Source organism: Chelmon rostratus, chromosome 21 (genome assembly GCF_017976325.1).
Source record: "Chelmon rostratus isolate fCheRos1 chromosome 21, fCheRos1.pri, whole genome shotgun sequence".
Lineage (NCBI taxonomy): Eukaryota > Metazoa > Chordata > Actinopteri > Chaetodontiformes > Chaetodontidae > Chelmon > Chelmon rostratus.
This window is the reverse complement of record NC_055678.1, coordinates 11,001,709-11,026,749: the sequence shown is the minus strand read 5'-3', so window position 1 is coordinate 11,026,749 and position 25,041 is coordinate 11,001,709. Positions and strand designations below refer to the sequence as shown.

The 25,041-nt window shown below is 41.4% G+C and overlaps 1 protein-coding gene across 2 annotated transcripts in view; it reads right to left on the bottom strand.

Moving 5' to 3' along the window:
• Positions 1-24,247, bottom strand: part of plce1 (phospholipase C, epsilon 1) — a 76,699-nt gene extending 52,452 nt beyond the window's left edge. For both annotated transcript variants that reach the window (XM_041962328.1, XM_041962329.1), the window contains exons 1-6: positions 24,126-24,247; positions 19,979-20,138; positions 19,806-19,854; positions 18,647-19,291; positions 17,622-18,041; positions 17,235-17,438 (exon numbers count right to left, since the gene is read on the bottom strand). In XM_041962328.1, the coding sequence (XP_041818262.1) occupies positions 17,235-17,438; positions 17,622-18,041; positions 18,647-19,246 (1,224 nt within the window). In that variant the 5' untranslated portion in view covers positions 19,247-19,291; positions 19,806-19,854; positions 19,979-20,138; positions 24,126-24,247. The remainder of the gene's footprint in view (positions 1-17,234; positions 17,439-17,621; positions 18,042-18,646; positions 19,292-19,805; positions 19,855-19,978; positions 20,139-24,125) is intronic.
• Positions 24,248-25,041: the final 794 nt, after the last annotated feature.

The window sequence follows — 25,041 nt, the reverse complement described above, 5'->3', positions numbered from 1 at the left end:
TCCTTCATACCACTTGGACTGGGTGTTTGCTTTAATGCAGTGAAAAAGGAGCCGACAAAGCTGCTCTGAGGGAAATGAAGAAAGCGTATACGCTGCCCACCCAACGCGACAAGTGCGCTTAAATCGACTGCACATAGCCTATTTGAAAACTCGGTGAGGAGCCAGGTATGTTCAGCAGCTCTGGTATCTGAGCGCTCAGACACTCTTAGCCCCACCCATCAAAAGACACAAACCAAGCACATCCAAACATGCCAAGCAGACACCCCACCTCTCAGGCTGAACATGTGAAAAGTGGCTTCAAATGTGCTGTCCACTCTGCAATCACTGCTCTGTTTCTATGTGCATGCGTGTGTTTTGTTGTGCGCACACACAGCACGCTCCTAATCCTGGTTTACATCACCAAGAAACAGACAACCTCTCTGCACCGTCCTGTTATGCTCTGATCTTTTCTGCCGTTTCTGTCTCCACAAGGTAATGTTTGCTTTCCTGCAGCCTGAGCCTGGACTGTCTCACTGCTGACTGAGTGCGGTGCTCATTTGTGTGTACAAGCTCATAGGCAAAAAAAAGTTGAGTGTAGTTATGTGTATGCAGATACAGATATCTTTATATATATATATGTACTCTAGGTTGTGTATACATAGGTATTTATGGTATGCTCTGTGTATTTATGTACTATGAACAGGTTCTTTTTTAATGGTATGTGAGCATGGCGTATGTGTGTGTAGGTGGTCCTCGCACTCACTCTGTCTTATGAAGAGTCAGTATTGCTTAGACTAGAGGAGCCTGATGTCTGAGTATTTGCTTTGAATAAGACAGAAGAGTGCACGATGTGGGATAAAATACACACAGACACACTTGAACAGCTCTCTCTCATTAAAAAGATCACAATACAACTTCAAGAGAAGTTATTAAACGAGATTTTGGATGTAAATATGACATTAACGTTACAAATCTCACACAATCAATCAAGCAGCTACAGCACATGACCTCATTCTTTTTAAACAAGTAAAAGATGTTTTTTAAAAAAACATCCTCCATTCTACTGCTGTTTTATGGTTAATTTCCAATGCACTGTCTTCACAGCACTGTCGACCACATTAAAAAGAATTGGAGACAAGAGGTGTTGCAGCACATCAACGTGTGGACATGGAAGAAATGGGTAAATGAAGGGAAACAAGAGAGACACAATCACTGTGTACCCCAACTGAGGAGAAATGGCCACAACATGAAACTGAAAACTGAAAAACCTTTGGTTGTCACGAAGAACGCAGTGGAGTTTGTTGTTTTGCGGATTAAGCCCTGAAAGAAAACCCCTCTTGTGTGACTCACATCTTAGGCCAGACCCTCTGTGTCTGAGTGGATTAGGACGCTGACATTTCTGTGAGTTAGGCTCATGAAACACCGCACAGTAAATGTCATGTGGGTGTTGTAAGCGTGTGGGCGTTTGGGAACCCCCAAAAGTTTTCAGGAAATACTTTTCTCTGGGATTCCCAATAGCTGAAGACTGAATTAAATTCACTGACATTTGCTCTGGTCCTTGCAAGAAAAAGTGGCCTAAATGAATACAAATCCAATATAAAACAACCAGTAATAATAATAATAATAACTTAGTATCTGACATGTCTTTAAATCTTTATTTCAGAGCTTTGATAACAGTGATTAATTCATTTTAGCTCATAATACCACTGCTGGCCCTGAGTCCGAGTTATGTAATCAGGCTTAAGACCATACAACAGTTGATTAACCAGTTCTAAAGAGGAATAAATGCACAGCTGTATCAATAACGTGGTGGCATGTCCAGTAGCATACATTTAAACCAGCTACTTTCTTGGTTTAGGCCCTTTTTTCTCACAGGAAATCAAAATAAATCCTCACATTTGCTCTGCTAAAATTGGTGGAGATGGAGAGGAGGATGAAGATGAAGGGAATAAGGGGGAGGAGGAGGAGGAGAACGAATTAGGATGAACTACAGAGGTGGAAAAGGTTGGAATGATAGGGGAAAAACAGGAGCCAGAATGAAGAGGAGAACAAAAAATGGAGTAGAAGAGGAGGTAGAAGGATATGAAAAGGGACAGTGCAGCAGGAAAGACAAAGAAGGAGGTGAAGAGAGAGAAACGCAGGGGAGCAGAGGAAATGGAGAGGGAGGCCAAGGGTGACTTGAATCATAATCCCCTGTTGAATTTCACAAGGAGCCGTTTCACCAAAGATCCAAGAGCTGGGCCCCCCTCCCGAGCTCTGCCTCACACCTTTAACAAGCTTAGGGCATTATTGTGTGTACTGTGTGTGTGTACTGTGTGTGTGTGTGTGTGTGTCACACAGAAGTGGAGAGCAGCAGAAAACTCAGGCAAAAACACAACCTGCATCCCATTTATGAAAAACTCAGACAGAAGTTTAACGTGAACATACTGCAGCTGAGACAAGAAAAGCAAGAAAGGAAATGCACAGATTATTTTCTGGCCATCCACCTCTTACAGAGGCAGAGAGGAAGTGACAAAAAGCAGCAGAGAACAAGGAGAAAGTGCAACAGAAAAGACACATTTACAGGACAGGACGAACTAATCTAATTTACACAGAGTGAACAGAGAGTAGAAAGGAAATGACAAATTGTGTTTGGACACACTTGTGAGATGCCAGGTCACCATTTCACCAGATAATGGTACTTTGTGGAACACTTTTGAGAAGACTAGATATTGATATTAAATAGATATCAGGTATCACTACTACTATTTATCAATGTGGGTGATTCTGCTGAACGCAGAGAGGATAAAAGTGATTTCATTTCATGCTCATTTTATGCTTATAGGTTTAGTGATCAATTCCGATAACATGTTGCTCACCCGCTGCACCACAGCAATTCAGGAGATGAAGACAATAAACAGGGCTTAATTAGATAAAGCAACGTGAGTCGTGTATTGGTTCCTAATGCCCCTCTAATGTCTCTCTGTTGCGATCATCCACTTGGTCCAGTTCGTGCAGGAGAATTTACCCATAATAGTCCTGAGTTCACTGTTTTTGTTAACAGGAAACTAAACAATACCACAAAGAGTGAAGGCTGGAGCAGAAAGGCAACATGTAGGGCGTCCCATAAGGCAGCTATTTAAGAAGACTGTATTCTTGCAGCTATTATGTACTATGCAGCCAACACAATGGTGAAATCATGGAGAGGAGGAGGTCATGTACACAGTCTAGCTGAGGCACTAATGACTTTGTTTGTGGTTGAAAGAACTGTCGGTAGAATCCTTGTCTCCAAAATCTCTGCGATGGAGCCGGTGAGTAATATGTTATCATCAGTGATAGGATGAAATATGATTGAACTTTGCGCTGTAAGAGGGAAAAGCAAGTTACAGACGCATAGCAGAGGATGTATAACAGGAAAGAAATATGTCAGAGAAGCCGGAGGGAGAGAAAAAAAAGCGGGGTCATCTCGAGAGCCAAAACAACCTGGAACCCATTACCCAGAGCACCCAGCGGGACCCCTCCGCACCACCACACTCCCCCACTTACAGTTCTCATGATGTCATACTACAGCGAACAGCTACGCTCTCCAACATAACGGCACACAGACCTGCTCAGACAGCCAGAGATAAGCCTGATGAATGTTTTTCAGCTCTTCCAGTTCTGGAGCAGAAGGATAAACCTGCCGCTTCACGCAGACAAGAACAGTCCAAAAGGTTTGAAAGCAGCGGCTGCGTGAATGCTTTTGCTTGAATGTTCTGGAGACTTGGCAAAAGATGGCATAGGTTACTACTTCTCCACTATCTTATATGTTATATGTTCAAAACTTTGTCCACCATCTATTAACTGGCTGCTGATTTAATGTGACTTTTAGTTGATTTATTTGATTTCCTTGCTGTTGAAGTATGACGAGAGCCATATTTGTGTCTAAAAGGCCTTTCTGCACAACTTAGTTCACTTTTGTCATATTTCACAGATTTCACCCACCAGTTCAAATGTATTTTGACAGCACTACAATATCAAGTAGTCCCTGCATTTAACTTTGTACAACACATTCAGCTTAATGAACTCGAGCAAATGCCTTTGCTGTAACGCTAACAGAGCAAAAAGCAATGAATGAAAGGATGCTTGAAGCTGAAAGTTTTTCTCCAAGTACAGCAAGGACTCGTAGTAAACAGTTTACTTACTGTGGCACAGAAAAGGGCTGATGTATGAAGAGAAAGGAAGAAAAACCACCAAGCTCCAATCCCTCTTAGTCTGTGTACACTTGCAAAAGTGAGAGAGGAGGCTTCAGCGAAAGAGAGTGAGACCAAGAGAGAGAGAGAGAGAGACGGAGGAAGAGAGGGAGTGAGTAAGAGATCTCTACATCAGTAGAGCAAGCCTAAGGAGGAGAGATAAGACGGAGAAAGGAAGATGGAAAGGAAAGAGACAAGAGTGAGGGGAAGAGACAGAGACTCGGAGATCTCCTGCTAACGCAGAGGGTACCCCCATATTAGGTTATGAGGCAACTGGCCCATCACACCCAGCAGCAAGAGGGGAGATTTTATCAGCACACTCTAAACACACAAAGGCGGAGGAGACACTAGTATACAAGATTTCAATCGATCCTCCTCTAGCAGTCTGTTCAGTGTGCAAACAATGTCTTGACAAAACTCAACTAAGCCCTCTGTGTTTTCATTCGGTGTTATTACACAGAACCTGTAGATCCACCATTGAAGCCCCTTTTTTGAATCAGTCACGCCGGCCTAATCCAAAACCGATCCAGATTTTTCCACCACAGACAATCAATTCTGCGTGTGTTCAGTCAGTCAAAGTTAGGAAGAGGTAATTTTCCCTAAAGACAAAGTGGAGTTTATATCAAGAGAGAGTGCTCAATTCATTTTTAGTTATACAACAACATAACTTGTGCTTCCTGGTTGAAGTCAGGAAATGGTGCAATGCCTTTCTATACCTGGTGGTCTAATTAAACTGTGCATCAGTCCACTACAAAGTATAATGAGAAGAATATAAGTGTGTTCATACAAACTAGTACGGTCTCCTACGTTGATATAGCTGTGGTGTGTCTTTCTCAATATAAATGGCAGCAAATGTTTCCATGTTTTCCATACAATGTTTTTCCTTAGTTAAAAAGTTTCATTTATTTATTATTTTACAAACAAAAATGATAGAAATGGATGAATAAATAATAAGTAATAGAAATAAAACCACTTTCATGGCGGAGTGTGGAGGATGAATTGAGGGGTCTTGCAGCCTGAGGAAAGGAGCTGCTCTGTAGTCTGGTGGTATGGCAGCAGATACTTCTGTATCGCTTGTCAGATGCCTGCACGGAGAACAGGCTGTGACTGGGCTGGATATTGTCTTTTAATATCATTTGGGCTCTGTGCAAGCACCTCACATCACCGATGTCACTGATGCTCTGTAGGTGGGTGCCAATGATGTTCTGGGCAGTATTAATCACCCGCTGCAGTGCCCCCCCACCACATACTGGGCTGTACACAAACCGTGCCAGTTTGTAATGTTTCCAGTGAGGATGATTCCTGTCGCTCCTCTGTAAAAGTTAACAATCAGGTGTCACATGAGATCAAGCATCCCTTCACTGCTCCGTGACACCTCAATGAAAACTATAAATGAGGACTGTGCAATATGTCTGAAAGCTCAGGAAAACCCTTGTAAAGGGACAATGAGTTTTGAGTGTTTCGACAGAACTACTATTTCCAAGATCAAGAGTGAACTTTCATGCTCAAATCTGAAATTGGATGAGATGGATGAGAAGTCTTTAAAGCGCTTTGAGATGAGATTGTTGCATTTACTGAGCTCTTATGTCAATAAATCTGTCTCTATGACAACTGGGTAAACCCCACCAACTCATGAAAAACATGTGATACAGCTAAAAGCTCTGAAAAAAAGCTAGCAAGTGGACCATGAGTAGGGATTGTTTCGTCAAACGTTGTTACAGCTTTCAGCAACATTTACACTTGCTGTTATTGTAATGACATCTTCTGTGCAACTATGTGATATTATTAGTTTTCACAATGCTTCCCTGCATGCAAAACGCAGGTTAAAACACTAAAATATGGCGTCTTGTGCAGTAAAACAGGACCCTCCATATTGTCCCCTCCTGGGTAAAGCCTGATTGAGACTAATTGAGCACAAAATCACCTTTAAGGTGTCATAACGACTAAACAATATCCACGTTGCACCTTTGCTTTTCAAAGGGACAGGTGACGCTGTGGGGCCATTAAACCAATAGAGACTGAGGTCCAGCCACTTGATCCCTGTTATAAGCTTTGCTCTGGTGAGCGTTTCCATGCCAACCTCTAATTAAAGACTTGTGTTGCAGCTTTTCTCAATGCCAGCCCCAAGCACTTGCACTTTATTGCAACCTCTATATTTTCATTATGTATCGACACACTCAGTTGATACATGAGACACTGCTCACTATTAACATGTCGCAATTTAAAGCTAAATAACAGTGAACTCTGAAACAACAGCAGCAGCATTCTTTGATTACAGATACATGGGTCAGCAAGACTTAACACTCAATTTGGAGAGATAGGCAACTGTACTCTGCAAACACAGTCACCAGTTTTTGTAAATTATCCACACTAGCCAATCACACTTTCCAAAAATCTCAATGGCAAACTTGCTCTTGTGAAAGTAAGCCTCTGCCCTGCTGAAGAGTCCTAGAACAAGAGGCTGAAACCTTGCCAGCTCCCAACACACTGTAGTGGAGCAGACTATTTAGGAGCAATTATCACCTCACTAGTATAGAATGGGCAACAGTTAAAACAACCAAAAATAAAATAGTGAGAATTGCATTATTTTTAGCAAAGATTCAAATTTTGCTGAAAACAAAGGCCTGATCCGTAATTGCAGTGTAACCCAGGACAGGCGCATATCATTACAGCAGTAACAGGTCTAAATGAATACAGTATGTTCTATTGAATCTCTCTAATCAAGTGGAAAAATTAATCTGTTTCATACCCAGTTGACATCAAAGTGGTGCTCAGAACAAAGCAAACAGCTGGCCTGCCCTCAGTCTTTGCTTTGCATTTCTTTGATCAATACCCAGCTAATGAGACTGGCCTCCTGAGCCCGTAATGAGGGGTCAGATTCATGCATTATACTACATTTAATACATGAATCGCATTTAGAAGGCACAAAGTCCTGCAATCAATATAAAGTATGACAGTGACACAGTATGATGTGCTCTTGTTTGGTCACTGAGCACAGTTTTCAACCACTGAAGCAGCCTGCAATTGCTTTCTTTCTTTAAAACCTTGGAGTGGCAAAGTAGAGCTGAGCAGCAACATACTATTTGCTGGGATAATTCTAGAAAACAGCAGATGCCTTGTATTATTTTGAAAAAGTGTGCTGCCCTCTGGTGGACATGCATAGAAATGCTTGAAAACTACGCATCACTTGTAATACTTAGAAGATTTCAGATTAAGGCTTTTTCCCTCTAAAAAAAGGAAAAATGTCTTTCTTTTTGGTTCCCAAACAAATGCTGATGAAGGTGACGATGAATGTGTGATGAATGATAAATTGTTTAAGTCACTTGCTTCAGCTCCTAAATTGTGCAGATTTGCTGTTTTACTTTGTCTTATCTCGTCTCTATCGCTCTTGCTTGAGTAAAGTGTGATGGACATTATTCATTTTGATATTTCATAGACCAGATAATTAATCAACTAATTGAGAAAATAATTTGCAGATTAAATTATAATGAAAATAATTGTTGCTTGCAGCCATCAGTTCATCTCTTGATTACTGTTTCAATTTATTTACTAATCCTTTAGTTTATAAAATGTTGGAACATATTAAAACAAAGTGTCAATCACAATTTCCAAAAGATTTGTGTGACAACTTTAATTTGCTCTTTTTGTCCAACCGACCGTCAATATCGCAAAAATATTTAACTTACATAAAGTAAAATAAGAGAATGTACAAATCTTTATATTCTACTCCATAACTTTTTCAGTTACTACAATTAATTTTCAGCCAATCAACTAACTGATTACTGGACCAACTGTTTCAGCCCTTTGCTGCAATAACAAAACGATCACAAGTATGACGAATCAGACATTCATACAAGTGTTATGGCGACACCTCTCTCACATGAAACACAAGCATTCAAATCAGGTAGCAACAGGAAGTACAGCTTGTGTGCCAAGAACTTCTGATTTCTCAGGAAACATACATCAGGACTTCAGCAGTCACAGGCGTTCACATACCAAAAACATCCAGAAACCCAAGTTCATTCACAACAGAAAATATTCTCTTCTCCACTAGATGGCACCAAAGGCTGACTTTTCATGTCCCTGCTCACACCAACTGAAATGAGCTCTCTCACTTTACCAAAGCTACTGGAGAGCTGATTAATTTTTTTATATCACAAAAGAAAAGGCTGAGGAATAAACGGACAGTATCCTTAAAGTCAAGCTTTTCAATTCAGATCAAATATTAAAGAGTACAGTATATGCACACTTTGATTTAAGATTACTCTAAAAGATTCTTAATAAGTTAGTGTCAGACACCCTGCTGTGACATAGCCTTTGGTGAAGCAATTTAATGCTGCTCCATGAAAACAGAAAATGCAATCAAAACTATTACTGTGCAGCTTCCTGTAGGCTTAAGGGTTTAATTTTGGCTAAATCCCCTCTGGTTGACCTCTCAAATTATGAGTCAAAGTGTTAGGAAAGGGAGGTGGCAGCCTATTTTTACGTCAATTGTGTTATTCTTCAAGTGCAACAATAACAGCATGACCCACAAATGCTTCATACTCTGATTTAATTCGTTTTTTGGGAATCTACTTGGTTAATTTCCAACCAAACGCTGTTTTTCTCCATCAAACCAGTAAGTGTTGGTGGTGTTAAAGAGTTATCTTAAATGCTAAAATGTGATTACATGACTGGAGGAGTGCAGAAACAGTGCGGCACATGTTGGAGCCATGTAGTCATAGTGCTGTGAGCAGAGATGCGATGTCACATGAGGGTGATGGAACTGGGAGCAGTCAAAAGAGCAGAAAGTTCAAGTGTGAGCGCTTGTTTACATTTCTAATATTGTATGTGGCCGCAATGGGAATGAATTTAAGTTGTGTATTTGTGGTTGGATGAAATTCCACATAATGGCACAAATTAATGCATTTCTGAGGTCATCACCCAAAAAGCAATGCATTTAGGCCATGTTATAGTGATCAGGAGTGTGTCACCATGCATCTCATCTCGATTCTCCACTGTTTGTTTTTGTATGTGTGTGTCGCGTCCTGACCCATAGTTGAACAGCCTTAGCTCTGGATCTCTGCAGGGACTCTTTCCCAGTTTCTGGAGCAGCGCAATTTTCCCACAATATCACAGAGATGCGAGAGGCCTGAGCTAACCACCCCCCCACACACACGCGCGCACACACACATGCACAAGCACATTTTAACCCCACAAAGAGAAAACACACCCACATGCAGTTTTGACACCCTTGTGTCACCCCACGAAAACAAACAGATGGAATGTGTTTCAACAAAAACATGAGCGGCAGCCACATGCGCTCCTGTGCGGTGGATTCAGGCAGACTCAGGAACAGTGATGGAGCTGAGGATGGAGTCACGCCATGTTTATAGAGCAGGGAGGTTACATTGTTTAAGATGCTATCACTGTGAAAAAAAAAAGTACTGCTTACAAAGGCATGCTAGATATTTACTGTCCTACCCCTTTTCTGTGGAGGCAGACATCTGACTAAACAGACACACACAATCACACACACACACACACACACACACACACACACACAGACTAATCTCTGGCTAAGCCGCAACACCCAGCTGGGTGAGAGAGTGGCCTGCTTGGCACATTCCTTTTGTAGTGGCACAACACACAGAGAGAGAACATAAGGGTGATAGACACAAGGTTAAATGAGTGTGACATACATACACGGAGGGTAAGTGTGTGTGTGTGTTGCGTGGGTGTATTTGTGGGCGTGTATTACTCATGTTGTGGGGACATAAATCTGTTTACACAGTCAAGTGGTGGGGACTCGCCTTCCTCGTGGGGATAAAAAAGTCCCCACAGCGGAAATCATTACATTTTAGGGTGAAGGCTTGAGTTAAGGTTAGGGTGAGGTTAAGTTTAGACGAGTAGAGGTCATGATGAGGGTTCGGGTAAGTCTCCAGGACATGGATGTATTGTAAGTGTACATAATGTACCCAAAAGTGAAGGAAACGCGACTGCGTGTGCGTGTGCGTGTGCGTGTGAGTGAGTATGGGTGGGATTGGAGCAGAATTGATCAGAACTCCCTCCCAGAATCTTTTTCGGTAGTTAATTATATCTTGAAAAACATGTATTTCCTCTTTGTTTTTCATTGTAATAGTTAAATATCATGTTGTATATTTTGTCTTTTGAGCTGAAAGACTGCTGTGTAATAAAAACAGATACGAGGGGATAAAGGGGATAAAAGATGTGATAATTAATTAGATTCTGATCTTAACAAATCCAGGCACTTTACCATCCTGGAAAACAATCTGAACACATTAATTAATCTTCTGCCCTTGTACTGAGCAGAGGAGATTCATAGCTGCCACTCAGAGGGGATTTTTCAATAACAAACAATAATAAAGAGTCCAACTTGTCTGTTAATGTGGGGCTTATAACGAATAAACCATCAAACCTATCTGCCCAGAGCCTCTTGGACAGTATGGATGAAATATGTCTGACGTGTTCAGCATGCCTCCTGTAGTGTGTTGAGTCATTAGATAAATGTACAACGGTAGTACATGAGAGCTGTGCTTTACTCCGGTACATTCTGTACCACTACAATGAATGCAATTCGAATCTGCTTCATTGATTCATAATGTTGACACCAAAGGAAGTAAGAAAAAAAATTCCCTTGTCATTTACATGCCTTGTTTATCAAAAAAAAAAACAATAGCAGGTGTCCTCGGGAAGCCGCGATGTTGCTCAACTCTAGTTCACCTTGCAAATATGCTCACGCCATGCTCAGCCAACTTTCACAGGCTGGCTTCATCTGGGTCTTGTAGCTGTGTCATCCAATCCGGTTTTCAAAAGTGTATTTCAGTGTATACACAGCAAGAGGCTGGTGGAGAGCAGTCAAAGTCTGAGTGAAAGCTCAGGCTCCGAGTTTGGCTACTTTGTCAAAACATGTACCATGTCTGCTTTAATTCCTAAAAGAGGCAAGACAAACTCATTATGATCCTATATTTAACCAGCTGTATGAAGCCATTTGTTAATTTCCACTAGCTCGAGCTGTGATTATAATTTCATTTACTTCAACCTTCTCAGTAGCCCCAATCTAGTCAGTTGAGAATTATTCAACACTGTGTGTTCATGCACATGAATTACAATTACCTACACTTTTAGAGCCATTCAACAAGGTCATAACAAGAAGGAAAGGCGTTAGTTGTGCATGCATACAGTACAGTATGAGTTTGCATACCTATCGCTCTCCATGCTGTCTGATGACCCTAACAAGGAAGCAATTACCTGAAAAGCCAATCAATGCAATGTAACATCCATTGAATAATGGATATCATAAAACCGGATATTTGCTGGACATTTTATCTTCAAATGCTACCTTTGAAACAAGTACTAATTGGTTACCAAGATGTAAATGTGTTTGCAAGAGTTATTACCTGGGCTCTAAACATATTGACCCATTTTACAGGCATGAATATTTAACCAGCAGAGGGCCAGAGGGAAAATAGCATTCACAAACAAGACTGAGTTTAACAACAATTCCCATATGTGACAGGCTGCATTTCAATCTTATGTTCTGGGACAGCACTGTTGATATTTGCTGAACAGAAATAACCGGCACTGGGCTGCACCAGCTATGCTTAGTTCAAATCGAGCAGAGTTGGAAAGTAAATTCTAATTTAGGATGGAGTTCACACGCTACTAACATTTTAAGGTTTGCTCCAGCTGAAATCGTTTCCCAATGCAGGCATAAGTGATGTGGAGGAGTGAATTACACCAGCTGTTTTGAGTGCAACACATTCTAAAAGTTAGAAAACACAAACTCCTCCTGTAACAGTACACAAACTAACATCAATATGGCATTACACTGCTTTATAGGAGAGCAAAGCTGGTCACTTGACTGAACTTAACATTAGACACTAACGTTATAGTGTTGACAAGTAAATATATAGAGTTAGATAACTTTTTAATAATTTAGAACAGTCTGCCACTGTAGGCTGTCATTATGTGTTTGTTATAACATTGTAATGTAGTTGATGGTTTCATCACTCGATGCCACTGTTGGTATTTTGCACCTGCTGTAGATTAAAGTTGTATAGTTATCACCTAATCATGATGCTTTGTCCTAATTATGTAACTTTTTTTGTTGTTGTTTGGTGATTAATTATTTTTAGCTGTTAGCCTCTTTGCTATTTTGTAAACTGTTCAGGATGATTGGGCATAAGAGACAACATTAAGATTCCTGCTCTTCCCTGATTGGCCACAGGAAGTGAAAAGCTAATTTTCTGCAAAAACATTTTGTTAAGTTTTGAATTTACAGCAGAGTGGTTAAGATGAACTTCTCTCACTTCTCTGTGCAACCAAACATCAACACAGCTTTGGTATCAAACCGGCTGGTTCTCAACATAATGTGGACTTTGCACCCTAACTTAAGAGAGAACTAGGTTCAGCTGCTGTAACGAGCCACTGGTGCCAAAGCTGGACCTCATCAATGAGAACTGCAGTGTAGCACTGCAAGTCAGACCTAGACATAAGACACAGCCGTATGGGTGATTATCAAATTTGTCCCAGAAAATAAATTGTAGATTTGTTTTCAATCACTCTCACTTCATTTAAACATGGAGCAATTATCACAGACTGGGTTTGGAGCAAAATTCAATTTTGTCCTTAGCTATGAAGAACGGCAGAAAATGTGCTCAGGTTGATATTTCAGCAGCCGTTATTCCTCCTTAATCAACTGCAACCACTGACCGAAGAGAGAGATTTATCCTTTACTATAAAGAGCTTTTTACACACCGATTTCTTCCACAGACACAGCGCTGTGGGCCATCTTTGCGACATAAACTTGAAAAGCAAATAAGGAAATAGCAAGCAGGAAATAATCATGCATAAAGTCAGGACTGCTGTTTTTGTGAATCAAACCTAATCAAACCCACTCACTTGTGTGTTATTAATGAAAGGTCAGAATTGTAAAACGTTTCATGAGCCAATAGAAATTTGACCCTGATATTAATGTGGTCACAAAAACTAAACTAAACTAAACTGGGCTAATTTATACAGTTTCAAAGTGGGAGGTGTTCAAAGCATTTCAGGTGAGTGGTTGGAGCCTGAGTGAACTCTACAACAACTCCCAAAGAGCGAGAGAGTAAGAGATATTTTTGATTCACTTTCCCAGCGTAGATATTCCTGGATTTGAGCTGGCAACATTCAGGCTTTAAGTCAGTAAGTTATGACAAGATACACTGAGGGAAACAGGAAAGCACAGAGTGTCCCTGGAGGGAAGAATGTATTCCCGTCTCCAAAGACTATTTGCATCCTCAGTAATGGGATGTGTTTATGAGCATCCGTCTCTCAACCCCACTTCCACTTAAGTAAAAAGTGTTTAAGTGTGTTTGTACATGTCTGTGCCTACCTGTGTGTGTGTGTGTTTGTGTGCAAAGGTGCACATGGTCACCAACCACTTAGCCCAACACCACCCTCTGTTAAATGAAAGGACTCAGCAGGGCTCTAATTGGTAGACTACACAAAGGCAAACAATAAAATGCTTCTGGCTTCAGAGACAGTTTGATCCCTACGCCAGGTGTGTGTGTGTGAGTGCGTGCATGCGTGCATGTGTGTGTTTCACCATTAAACCTGCACAAAGTAATGAAACACCTATTTTGGTGGGTTTAAAAAAAGGCTGCAGGTATACTGATCGATGCATAGATGGAATTAAAAGACAGAGGAAGAGGGAGGAAAATACAGACAGAAAAAGAAAGACCTATTGCACTTGCTCATAAATATTCCCTCATTTGCCATCGCCTGAAACTTGTCCTGAGAAATACTTTCATAACATTTAAAACATTTTATAGCATTTGCGGTTTTCTCTGGATGATGCTTGTGAGCGAATGCAAAAGTCTGTGAAAGTAGCGCTCCCATTTAAAACAGTTTCCATCATGTTCATTTTCCACTATGAACTTGTGCAGAAACCTACATAAAACATCCGTTCATGGCTTTGTCTTGGTCTAAGCGTCCTTTTTGTTTCCTCTCTCCCTGCTCTCTCTCAAATGGACAACCCCCCCCTACCTTGTTTCTCACTTTTCCTCCATGGTAGATTTTCTTCTTTTTCCACTGTTAAAATCTCATTTTATCCCCCCCTCTCTCCTTGTGTGTTTCCCCCTCCCTCTCTGCCTTTCTCCCTCTGCCACTGTTGCCCTGCTCCAATCCCTCCTTCATATAATCCTGTGTTCTTTGGCTCGCTTCATTAGTTGTAGCAATAAACACACAGGGCCACAGGATACCTCCAGAAAACTCCTCAACATGACTGCAGAGTCAGGCTTACATGCCACATATAGGAGGCCTGTGTGTTGTAACATATGGCTGCGTGTAAAAGACAGAGGAGAGTAAAGACAGACAGAAACATTTTGTTGTTTTTGTTCTTTCTTTGGTTTGCTTGTATGGGATTGCATTTGTTTACACAATTGCATTTTAGGGACTCGCCTTCCTAATGGGGCCAGTATATCCCATAAAGTCCCAATAAATAATGTAAAGCATTAAATTTTAAGGTGAAGACCTGTCTTAAGGTTAGAGTGAGACTAGGTTTAGGCAAGTAGTGGTTATGGTTATGGACAGGGTAAGTCCACAAGAAATGAATGTAAGTCTATGTAATGTCTCCAAAAGTGATGGAAACACAACTGTGTGTGTGTGTGTGTGTGTGTGTGTGTGTGTCTAAGTATTATAGCAGTGCACTCACCCAGTCCATAAAGATATTAAAGCAATGGCCACCTCACAGCATGCATGCACAAATTCATTCAAATATATCAAATGCAAATTATGTAATCATTTACAATGTGCGCTGAACACTGCATACATATTATCACAATGACAGCCTGTCTACATTAATGTGACCAGATGGTGAAAAGAAACATGCTGTTCTCCTTTGGTTTAAACGCTGCGTTTATGATTTTGACTCGAATGTCGTATACTTTCTGATCCTCCATTGTTAAACAGAAGGAATGTTTCTCTGCGACTGCACGTTTTAGACTGCATGACTCCCGTTTGTTTGCAATGGGATGTGGTCCTACTTTTTTCATAGTTTTTTTTATGATCCTGATGACAACTCTGCTACAGCTCTACTTATTCACTGCTGCTCAGCGTTCTCAGAGTTTCTCTGGTGACCCCTTACAGGAGCAGCTCATATGGTGTTTTGACAAGGGAAGTGCTGGCAACTCCCCCATTTTCAATAGGCTCATTATTAAAGCAGCTCTGCCTGGACTTAACTCAGCCCGTATTTCTACAACCACAAAGGACTCATAAAAACACTTTGGCAAAGTCAGAAACCACACTGCAGCATGCGCATGAGTATGAGTGTGTGTGTTTGTATGGCGTGAGTGCACAAGCCCACTCCACACATGAGAAACTATAGGCCGCGCTTGGCTCTGTTGCGGCTATGCATGAACCCATAAAAAACATGCATATCCATGTATGTGCACACATATACAGTGCAACTATGCACATGTCAGAATCCCGTCATAAAAATGCAATGCATTAAAAAAATGAAATAAAAATTCACTGGAGAGGTGATTTTGGAGAAATCAGGTTAAAAAAGTTTAAGCTTAGCTAAGTTTATGCTCTTTTTTCTCTGGATAAAATCCAAATTGGACATTTTAAACATACTGGAAATGACAGTTGGCTGCAGTAATCATGGTGAACAGAACTTCATGCAGTGGTGACCTGCAGAGCAACTGCAATCTAATATACAGAAAATATATATTGCCACTACTGTCATAGAGCAACAGTGAAAGAAGCAGAGAAATAAAATGAAAACCAGCTCCTGTGTAATTCAGTGCCTGTATAAGTCCTGAAGGAACTGGGTTTCACTCTCCAGTTGTTTTGAATTTTCACAGGAAGAGGAGGGATCCGATAACAAAAACCAACAGGAGAGCATCCTGTGTGATGCTGCTGATTCCTCGTCTTCACATACTCTCATAATGTTTGCACCTCCCACACTGAAAGGCATGACTTATGACAGACAAAATGCCTTTTATTGACGGGCTGAATCGTTGCTGCCAAGGTTGCTCAAGTTGAAGAGCTCCTGTGAGAGGTTTTCGTGTTTGTCAAAACACTCTCTTGCTTGGAAACAGGATAATAACACAGCAATGTCCTGGGTCTCTCTCTCTGTCTCACTCAGCCTCTTCTCCCCCGTCTCTCTCTACCTTTCTCACTCTGTGCTGCCCATTTACCCTTTCTACAATTTCCATGGCTGTAAGTTTAATGCAGATGCCAACTCTGCTCAGTCCATTTGCACACACAGACACACATACATAGAGGGCTCAGTCATTCAGTCTGTCAGTAATATGGGGAGCAGAACTAACAGAGAATAAATCATTTTTCCACAGCAGGGGCCTACCCTGAACAAAGAGCCTGTGTATATGTGTTTTTTGGGATGTCTGTGTGTTCGTCTATTAACATATTCCTTGAGCAAATTATTCATCTTTCATGCATAACGGGCATAACATTTCAACCCAAATACAAGAGAGCAAAAGCCAAGAACGATTCTTCTCCATTGAACCAAGAATCAATCAAGTCATAAATACTCTTGAGCCACAGCAGCTAATAAGTATTGCACTTTTTCTAGTTGTAGAGAAAAGAGGGTCTGAAAAGAAAAACCACATATAAAACCCAGTGCCTTATCATCTGTGGAAATTCCACGTCATTTTGGAGCACTTGCAGAATAAGCACATTATAGCTTGAGGCAGAACGTCGGTGATGTAAGGCCATGAACACCATAAAGATTGAGTCGTTCCCACTGCAACATATTTCCTAAACCCATAAAAAGCCGAGCTTAACAACGCTTGGCTAAGGATGATTGTGGAAAACATGTTTAATTGTGCTGATTAACACTGCAGACTGCAGAAATCCTTTTGAGATGCGCTGGTGCAGCTCTCCCTTAACGGGAGTGTGTTAACAGTAGCCTGGGTGTGAAAGGTAAACTATGCAAGAGCTGAGAAGTTCACTGCATTGCAGTTTTCAACAACTTTTACAGCACAGCTGAGTGCTGCACTTAAAACATAGTCTCTATCCATGTATTGATTGTCTTACCTGCTTAAGCTCAACAAGACGTAGTATCCCCCTGCAGACTCTGAATTCTTCTCTCACACCACGCTTTAAAACTGGCCATATATCCTTCTTGCTGGGTCGCCACATCCTGCGATAAACAACCACGTCCCAGACCTCCTCCGAGATGCGCCCTGATGGCAGCGTCTTGACAATCGCTCTGGTTCCCGTACACACTGACTTGGTCACCTTATCGAAAGAGGGAAAGTATTTCATCATGTCTCATTGTTTTAAAGCAAACTATAAATGATGAACACTGTCAAGAGTGATGACGGGAAACAAATGAACATAAAAAAATAACAAACACGTTCAAATATCATCTGAACACATTTGGTCCAGATACAAAAGTAAAGGAATATAGCATGTAATTACCTTTTGATTATTCTTCATGAAGCGCCTCACCAGGATAGTGGAACGCTCTTTCCGGTTCCTAATAAACTCTGTGTTATCCAGGAGACCCTCTCCATCCCCCTCATCACTGCTGCTGCTGCTGCTGCCCCTGTTGCAGTTCCTGGTCACTCTTGAGGATGACCTCCCATCTGTCCTCAGGGTTGTCGTCATGGTTTCTAGAGATGCCCGTCGTAGGAATAGTTTCTCCAGGGAGCCTTTGCTGACCCTGGGCCTTCGGTTGAGCCTCTCTAAGCTCGAGTAGCCATCTTTGAGGTGGTGCCGGTGGATGTGTCCGTTTTGGTGATGCTGGCAGTGTTTGGGACGGGGAGAGCTACAGGGAGATGACACCAAAGAGCTCGGTTCACTGGATGGACTGGACCGAGAGGAGAGGCAGGGTGATGTCTAGAAGCAGAAAACATGGCAAATTATTAATAATGTTTCTGTACAGCTAGGATGGGCTATCTAATGCGGTAAAGCATTTAAATTACATTGACTATATTTACATGCACACTCATTTTACACTTTTATTCCAGATATGACAATATTCCAAATTTGATACACAACATTCTGGTTGGATTTTCTAAGTAGGTTTTATTCCTAATGGAGCATTTTCAGACTAGATGTGTAGAAAATGCAGATGAAATCCGGATTTTTGGAGCATTCTTTGGACTTTTATATAGACAGTTACACAAATCTGCCACTGGTGGAATAAAAAGCAGCAATAACATGATGTATGTCATTACATTAATCGGAGCATGTACAGCTGCATATAAACTGGAATACTCATTTTCATTGGCCAACCAGCTCACTAGGAACACTGTCTTGATCAATGTAAGGGCAGCAACCAAAGTATTTTGTCCATGTAAACGTTTGTGTTTGTGTTTCTCCTCTTGTGCAAAAATACAAGCATTTTAGAGCACAGAGAAAATATAACAGAGGTTTGGTGCAGCAGCTAAATGCATTAATTTGTAGGCAACCAGGGCTAGCATCTTCCTCTTCCTTATTACCTTGTGGAAAGCCAGCATAGACACGGGCAGGCTGCTGCGGCGGATGTGCCGCTGGTTGGGCCGAGAGGGGCTGGAGCTGAGGCGGGGACTGTGAACAGGGCTGGGGCTCAGACTGGATCTGGAGCTGTGGCAACAGTAGATGTTCGGACTCGTGTAAAGGCTAGATGTGGTGCAGGAGCAGTTGGTGCTGCCTGCATCCACATCATCTCCAGGGGTGTCCAGCTGGCACAGAGATCCCTCTGAACTTTTCCCAGGTATCTGAGTAACTGTGTTAGTTATTTTCTCAATTGTCTTGTCAGCCAGCAGCTCTGGGCAAAGTTTCTCTTCGGCAGTCGAGAGTTTTGAGTCGCAATCCGGACTCTCGCATTCCTCCTGCAAAATCGTCCCTTTCCCGCTGTCACATGACAACTTCCTGTATAACAGAAGGGACGGGCTGCTCCGCTGTTTTGAATGCCACAATTGGTCAGAATGGTGCTGCACTTCCTGGTTGTTGTTTTTATGTCTGGCATCCCTGCTGGAACAGCTCCCAGTGGATGGAGGTGAAGCCTGCGGAGCCAGAACTGCAGCGTCGACCTGTGTCTGATTTTCCTCAGTCGCCATCGCGTCTCCCTGGAGTGTCGTGCTTTATCCTTTGCTCTGCCACAGCTTTAAAAATAATTGATGGCAGTTAAACAGGAGAAATCCATCATAACAGCATTTAAAAGATCTTCAGAATTTGGCTCAAGTCCTTCATTTATTTAGCTAAAACTGATTGCGTTATACCCAATACACTTCTCTAAGACTCTCTTAATTCCTAGCATTTGAGGAGCAGCATCTTCCATCTCAATTAGTGGCTCCATAGAGCAGCAAGAGGAAATGAAATTTGCACAGGAAATTAAATTTGCAGACTTCAAAACCCATATATTGTATAAGGTGAAAGCACTGTCATGTTTATAACTCAGCTGGTCTACATGACTAATAGTCCAGTTTTTCCTGAATGGAGCGTTCGCTGACTTCTCTTTCAGATATTAAAACACAGTCTCCTCAGTTTCAGCTGGGTGGAGCACATCTCCCATGCAGCTTATGATTGATTGACTTACATAATGCAAGTGCACCTTCACTCATCAATAACCCATCATCAGTATTACACTGTATTTTAGTTGAGATGGAAAATACTTACTTAGATGATGAGAGAAATAGGTCACATCAGGTCATGTGACACAACAGACCTATGGGGAGGAGAACAATAACTTCAGCTGCCAGTGACCTCTTAAGTGGCTAAGACAGCCCGTCCATACAGAGTGTGCTCTGTGTGTGTGTTCTGGAAACAGAAGCTTGTGCAGCTGTACAAACCACCAGATAGAGAACCCACGGAGGTGACCCTGGAGGACCGAGGAATTTCCTTGATAGAACGGTTCACAGTCGCAGCTTACAAGGCCATGTGTTTGCCTGTGGGCGCGAGCTCCGATTGGTCCTGACATGTATCTATGGCATAGTCATCCACTTGCAGGCCCTGAGAGAGACAAGCAGAGAGAACACAGACACACCAATCACTATTTACCTGGTTTTTATGAGTAATTTCCATGGCATAGTTAATGCACAATGGAGCCTTTCAACTCCTGCGCCATTAAAGCATCGTCATGGAGGATAGGGTGAGATAGCTAGAAAGTTCAAGACTGAGTGATACAAACACAAAAAGAAACTGTAAGACACATGATAAACACATTTTACTAACATTAAAAGATTCCTGTTTTCTCTCAGTTCCTTCCGTGCTCTCTCCTTTCATCACCTCAGCTTTCTTATCTGTAGCCATTCAACTCAAATCACCACACAGAGCGTGAGCCATTGTGACCGAAACAACTGAAACAACAAATACTGAATTTAAGCGGGAAGGAACAAAACTCATTTTGCACCCTTCAGAACTAACTTTCTGGGGCAATAAGAATAAAACTTTAAATAGTACATTCATCCCCATTCCCTGATATGATGTATGAGGTGTTGGATGAGTTATGTGCTTGGTATAGCAAATCAGAGTGTGTAAGTGGGAAGACAATCTTTATGGATTCCAGGAAATGTGTACAATCATGACTCCTATCACTGTTACTAATGGTATATAGACAGTAACAAGATGTGTGTTGCTGTTGTTACATATGCTATGTTGCAATTCAAGTAAAACACAGAGAAAATTAAGTAAACTCAGTAGAATTCTAGTTGGGAAAGAGAAAAGGTAACGATGCCTATTAATCTGAACTATCTGGCTTTCGTCACACAGCTCTGCAATAAATGAAATGTTATCTCTTATCCAAAATCACATTAATCTCATTAATTTCACTTATTCTCTCTTTACCAATCCAGCACACTGGTAGAGGAATAAATCAGAGCTGGTCTGAGACTGGTTACGGACCCTGCTCGTTACTTCCATAACAGACGCACTCACCCACAACATGCACGCTTACTAATTGTGTGGTTCTGGTATCGTCATGGTGGCCAGCGATGAATAAATCCAAAAAAAACTAGTGCCCGAAACCTCATAATTAGAGTGACAGCCCTTAACTCCCTGCCAAAATGTGTGGGCCACAGTCGGAATGTGGGGCCGACTCAGAGAGGGAGGACCAGCTACACATTTTGTGTGTGTGTGTGTGGTGTGTGTGTGTGAGAGAGAGAGAGAGAGAGAGAGAGAGAGAGAGAGAGAGAGAGAGAGAGAGAGAGAGAGAGAGAGAGAGAGAGAGAGAGAGAGAGAGAGAGAGAGAGAGAGAGAGAGAGAGAGAGAGAGAGAGAGAGAGAGAGAGAGCAGGGGGGATACTAATAGGGAGGATAGAGCCCATTGATCCCCTCGGCACACACTCATATATCAAGGTGTCTGTGTTGGATGTCTGCAGTCTCTTTTCAAGACTCTGTGCTACATTCACACAGACGGACCTTCAGCCAAAGGGATGAAACGGACAAGTGCTCCATTCATAAGAAAACAGTGACTTCAACCTTCATACAGCTTCCACTTCATTGCAGCTCAGCTGTTGCCTTTTGAGGACACTTATTTGATAGCTCAAAAAAAAAAGACAGCCTTCTATGATGGGACACTTAGATATAGACCTGCTTGATTTATGCTCATTTTGTTCAATGCCAGAACATTGTTGCACACATCTACAATGGCACTTAGAACCAACTGACCCCAGGCAGCAACACAGGCAATCGTTGCTGTTTTACTGGGGTTGCTGAGACAGTTGGAAAAGAAGGAGCCACTCCTGCTGCAATGAATAGAAGACATGCCAAGATTCAGAATTTCCCAGAAATTAATTAACGTCTAGTAAAAATGAAAGCTTGTAATGGGCCAGTAAAGGTGGTCACATGAAGATTTTTTATTCAAAATAGGCTTTAATAATCAATATAATGCAGCTAATAAAAGACCTAATTCTGCATGAAAAACATGTAAAACCACTTGATGGAAAATTGTTTTACCTTACTTTTTGTAGCACATCAACACTGCAAAATAAGGCTGATGGAAACTGTGGAAACAGAATTTTCAGCCTTTCATAAAACAGATTTGGGAATCAGGGAGGAGGTTTGGTGATTGTGGGATGTGCATAATATTTGTCATTAATAAACCAATGACCTCTGTTATATATATAAAAAAGATGTTGGATTCATACCAAAACAAAAAATTAAACATTTAAAAGAAACATACATGTCAGAACATTTGACTGGCTGCAAATTCCAATGCAAAAACAGTGTGTCAGTTGCACAATATACCTGCAACAAGAAACTGAAACTGCAACACAAGGGAGCAGCATGCCTGGAGCGGCACACACTGAGAGTGCAAACCTGAGGACTTCTGACCTACAGACATGCTGAGCAAGTTTTCTCACAAGACCTCAGATAAAAATACGCGGAGGAACATTTTCACCTCCACCTTTTATGTGTGAGGGAAAAACCTCTACCGCAGCTGAGCTAATCCAAAATCAGGGCAGCTCTCAGAAGGCCATGTCTTAATCAGCGAGTTATCAGCAATCATGTCGGATTACATTGTTTTCGGTCGTCTGGTGAGAGCCCACCCTGATCTATTACAGGAAGAATCTCACCTGCATGTGTCATAGTCAACTAACAGGTCCAACCAGATATATCAAAAGTACAAAACTTTAGCCACTACATGTGACGCTTCACAATATCTCTTCGCAGTGCCTGTGTTACTGTTGTCATTCCTCCCGGATAAGAAACTAACTTTTTGGCATCAACTCATAAATCATACACTTTTTTTGCTCTTTCTATTATATTGAAAGTAAGAATAAATAAATGCTATAATAACACTCCACCTTTTTGTCAACTTGTACATACATGTCTGTATTCCTAATTGCCTGAAATCACAAATCAAGTTTGGTATGTATGACTTGTTTATGGGCACCAACCTGTCATTGAGCTTGGGCGTAGTTATAAAAAGGAGAGCAGCAGCCATAGCACAGGCAAGTCATAGCAACTACTACAATTGGGGGGAGCAAAGCAAAACAAACGTGCAGAAAAACTAAATGTGCAGCAGACAAGGTGCTATTAGAAGCATGGAAAACATCAATTTTCTATTTGGAAAGCATATGTGTTCATCATGTGCTGCTTCAGGTAATGTTGTGGCTGTACAGATGTTAGCTGTCACATTAAGGCTGATGTCATTTGAGGACACAAACTGACACATGACACAGTTTAAGGCATTAACCTGTCCAATTATGGAGTAGGAGGGCGGCACTAGCCTGACACCTTGGTTACCCCAAGCAAAACTTGCATACTGTTGCTTTAAATCCTGAAGCCATGTGCCTGGGGGCATGATAGACAGCTGTGCTTGCCATCAAGCTAATTTAAAAACACTCTGAAATAAGCAACAGGATAGCCTGTCCACACCGTGGTTACTTAAAATGGAAGCATGTGGACTTAAAGTAAGGTTTGATATAGCTGTGCTACAGCTGTTCATTCAGTGTTTATCCTCATGATTGTATTTCATCATTATCATTTACAGAAATAGCAAATGAAATGGTAATAAGAAAGACACACCTGCTATGGGATTATCTCCAAGAGTGAAATTTACAATTAATTACAACTGCTTAAATAAAAAGAGATTAAAGATTAAATTTCTGCTGTTAGCAAAGCTAAAAAGCAAACACACTAAACACAGTGAAAAGTAGCTCCTGTTATCAGATGAACTGTGACCCCGACCGGGATAGCAAACGGCTCTTTCAGGCTAAATCTCAGCCTTGGGCTAAAAACACAGACAGTCAGACCCACACACACACACACACACACACACACACACACATATACACACACACACAGGAAACCAGGTCACACAGAGTGAGAAGTGCACTGACCAAGAAAACCCTCAATCACTTCTACTTCACTTGTTGTATTATATACGATATAGTCCAGCACATGACACTCATCAAACCAGGGCTTCTTTAACTACGAAACATCTCAAACAGTGTAAAATCAAAGTGCTCCGGTCTAATCCGATCACAATACTTACATGAAAGTAAGCAACAAGCCTTGTAAAGACTGTTGTAAATGTAACGCTCCAGGCTTTCCAGGTGATCCAGCATTCCCACACACTATCTTGCTGTAAACAGAGTGAGACACAGAGAGGGAGAGTGAAAGAGAGTGCATGTGAGAGAGCGAGAGAGACAAAGACTGACATGAGAGAGGGATGGGCCCTCCACAGTAAGTCTGCAAACTCAGCAGCCAATCAGGGTGTGTTTTTGAAGTTTGTGCATAATTTATTGACATAAATGTTTCACCTTGGCAGTCACCTGACTGACAGTTACAACACAAGGACTGCAGTGACACGCATGCCGAAGCTACTTTATGTCATGACATATTTGTGACTTCTGTCCTAAATGAGACGCTGTTGACTTCAGGAAATACATGCATTTGCGTTCTTGCCAAGAAAGATCGCTTGATGAAAAGATCACTAGTGCTCTCATTACTGTATGGTAAATATGAAGCTATAGACAGCAGCTGGTTAGCTTAGCATAAAGACTGGAAATAGTGGGAATCAGCTAACCTGTTTCTGTCTTAAGCTAATTAGTTAGGGCTCACTATTAAAAAACTAAAAAAGACGACTCTAAAAAACATAGACAGTGTCATAATTGGACAGAGCTTTGAGTCTGAAAAGTGAAGTCAATGCTGAAGAGCCTTACACCTGCATCCTTTCTGATGGCCAGCAGGGGGCGACTCCATTGGCTGCAAAAAGATGTCTGATTGTATGTAAGTTTATGAGAAAATGACCCTACTTCTCACTTAATTTATTACTTCAATAAACAGTTTTCTGATAAGTTTATAGTCTGAATCACTTGTTTCATATCTTCTTCAATACAACATGGTGTGCAGGTTATAAATTATGGTGCCATTTGGAGTCAAATAGACCATAAAGCAGGGTATGCTTT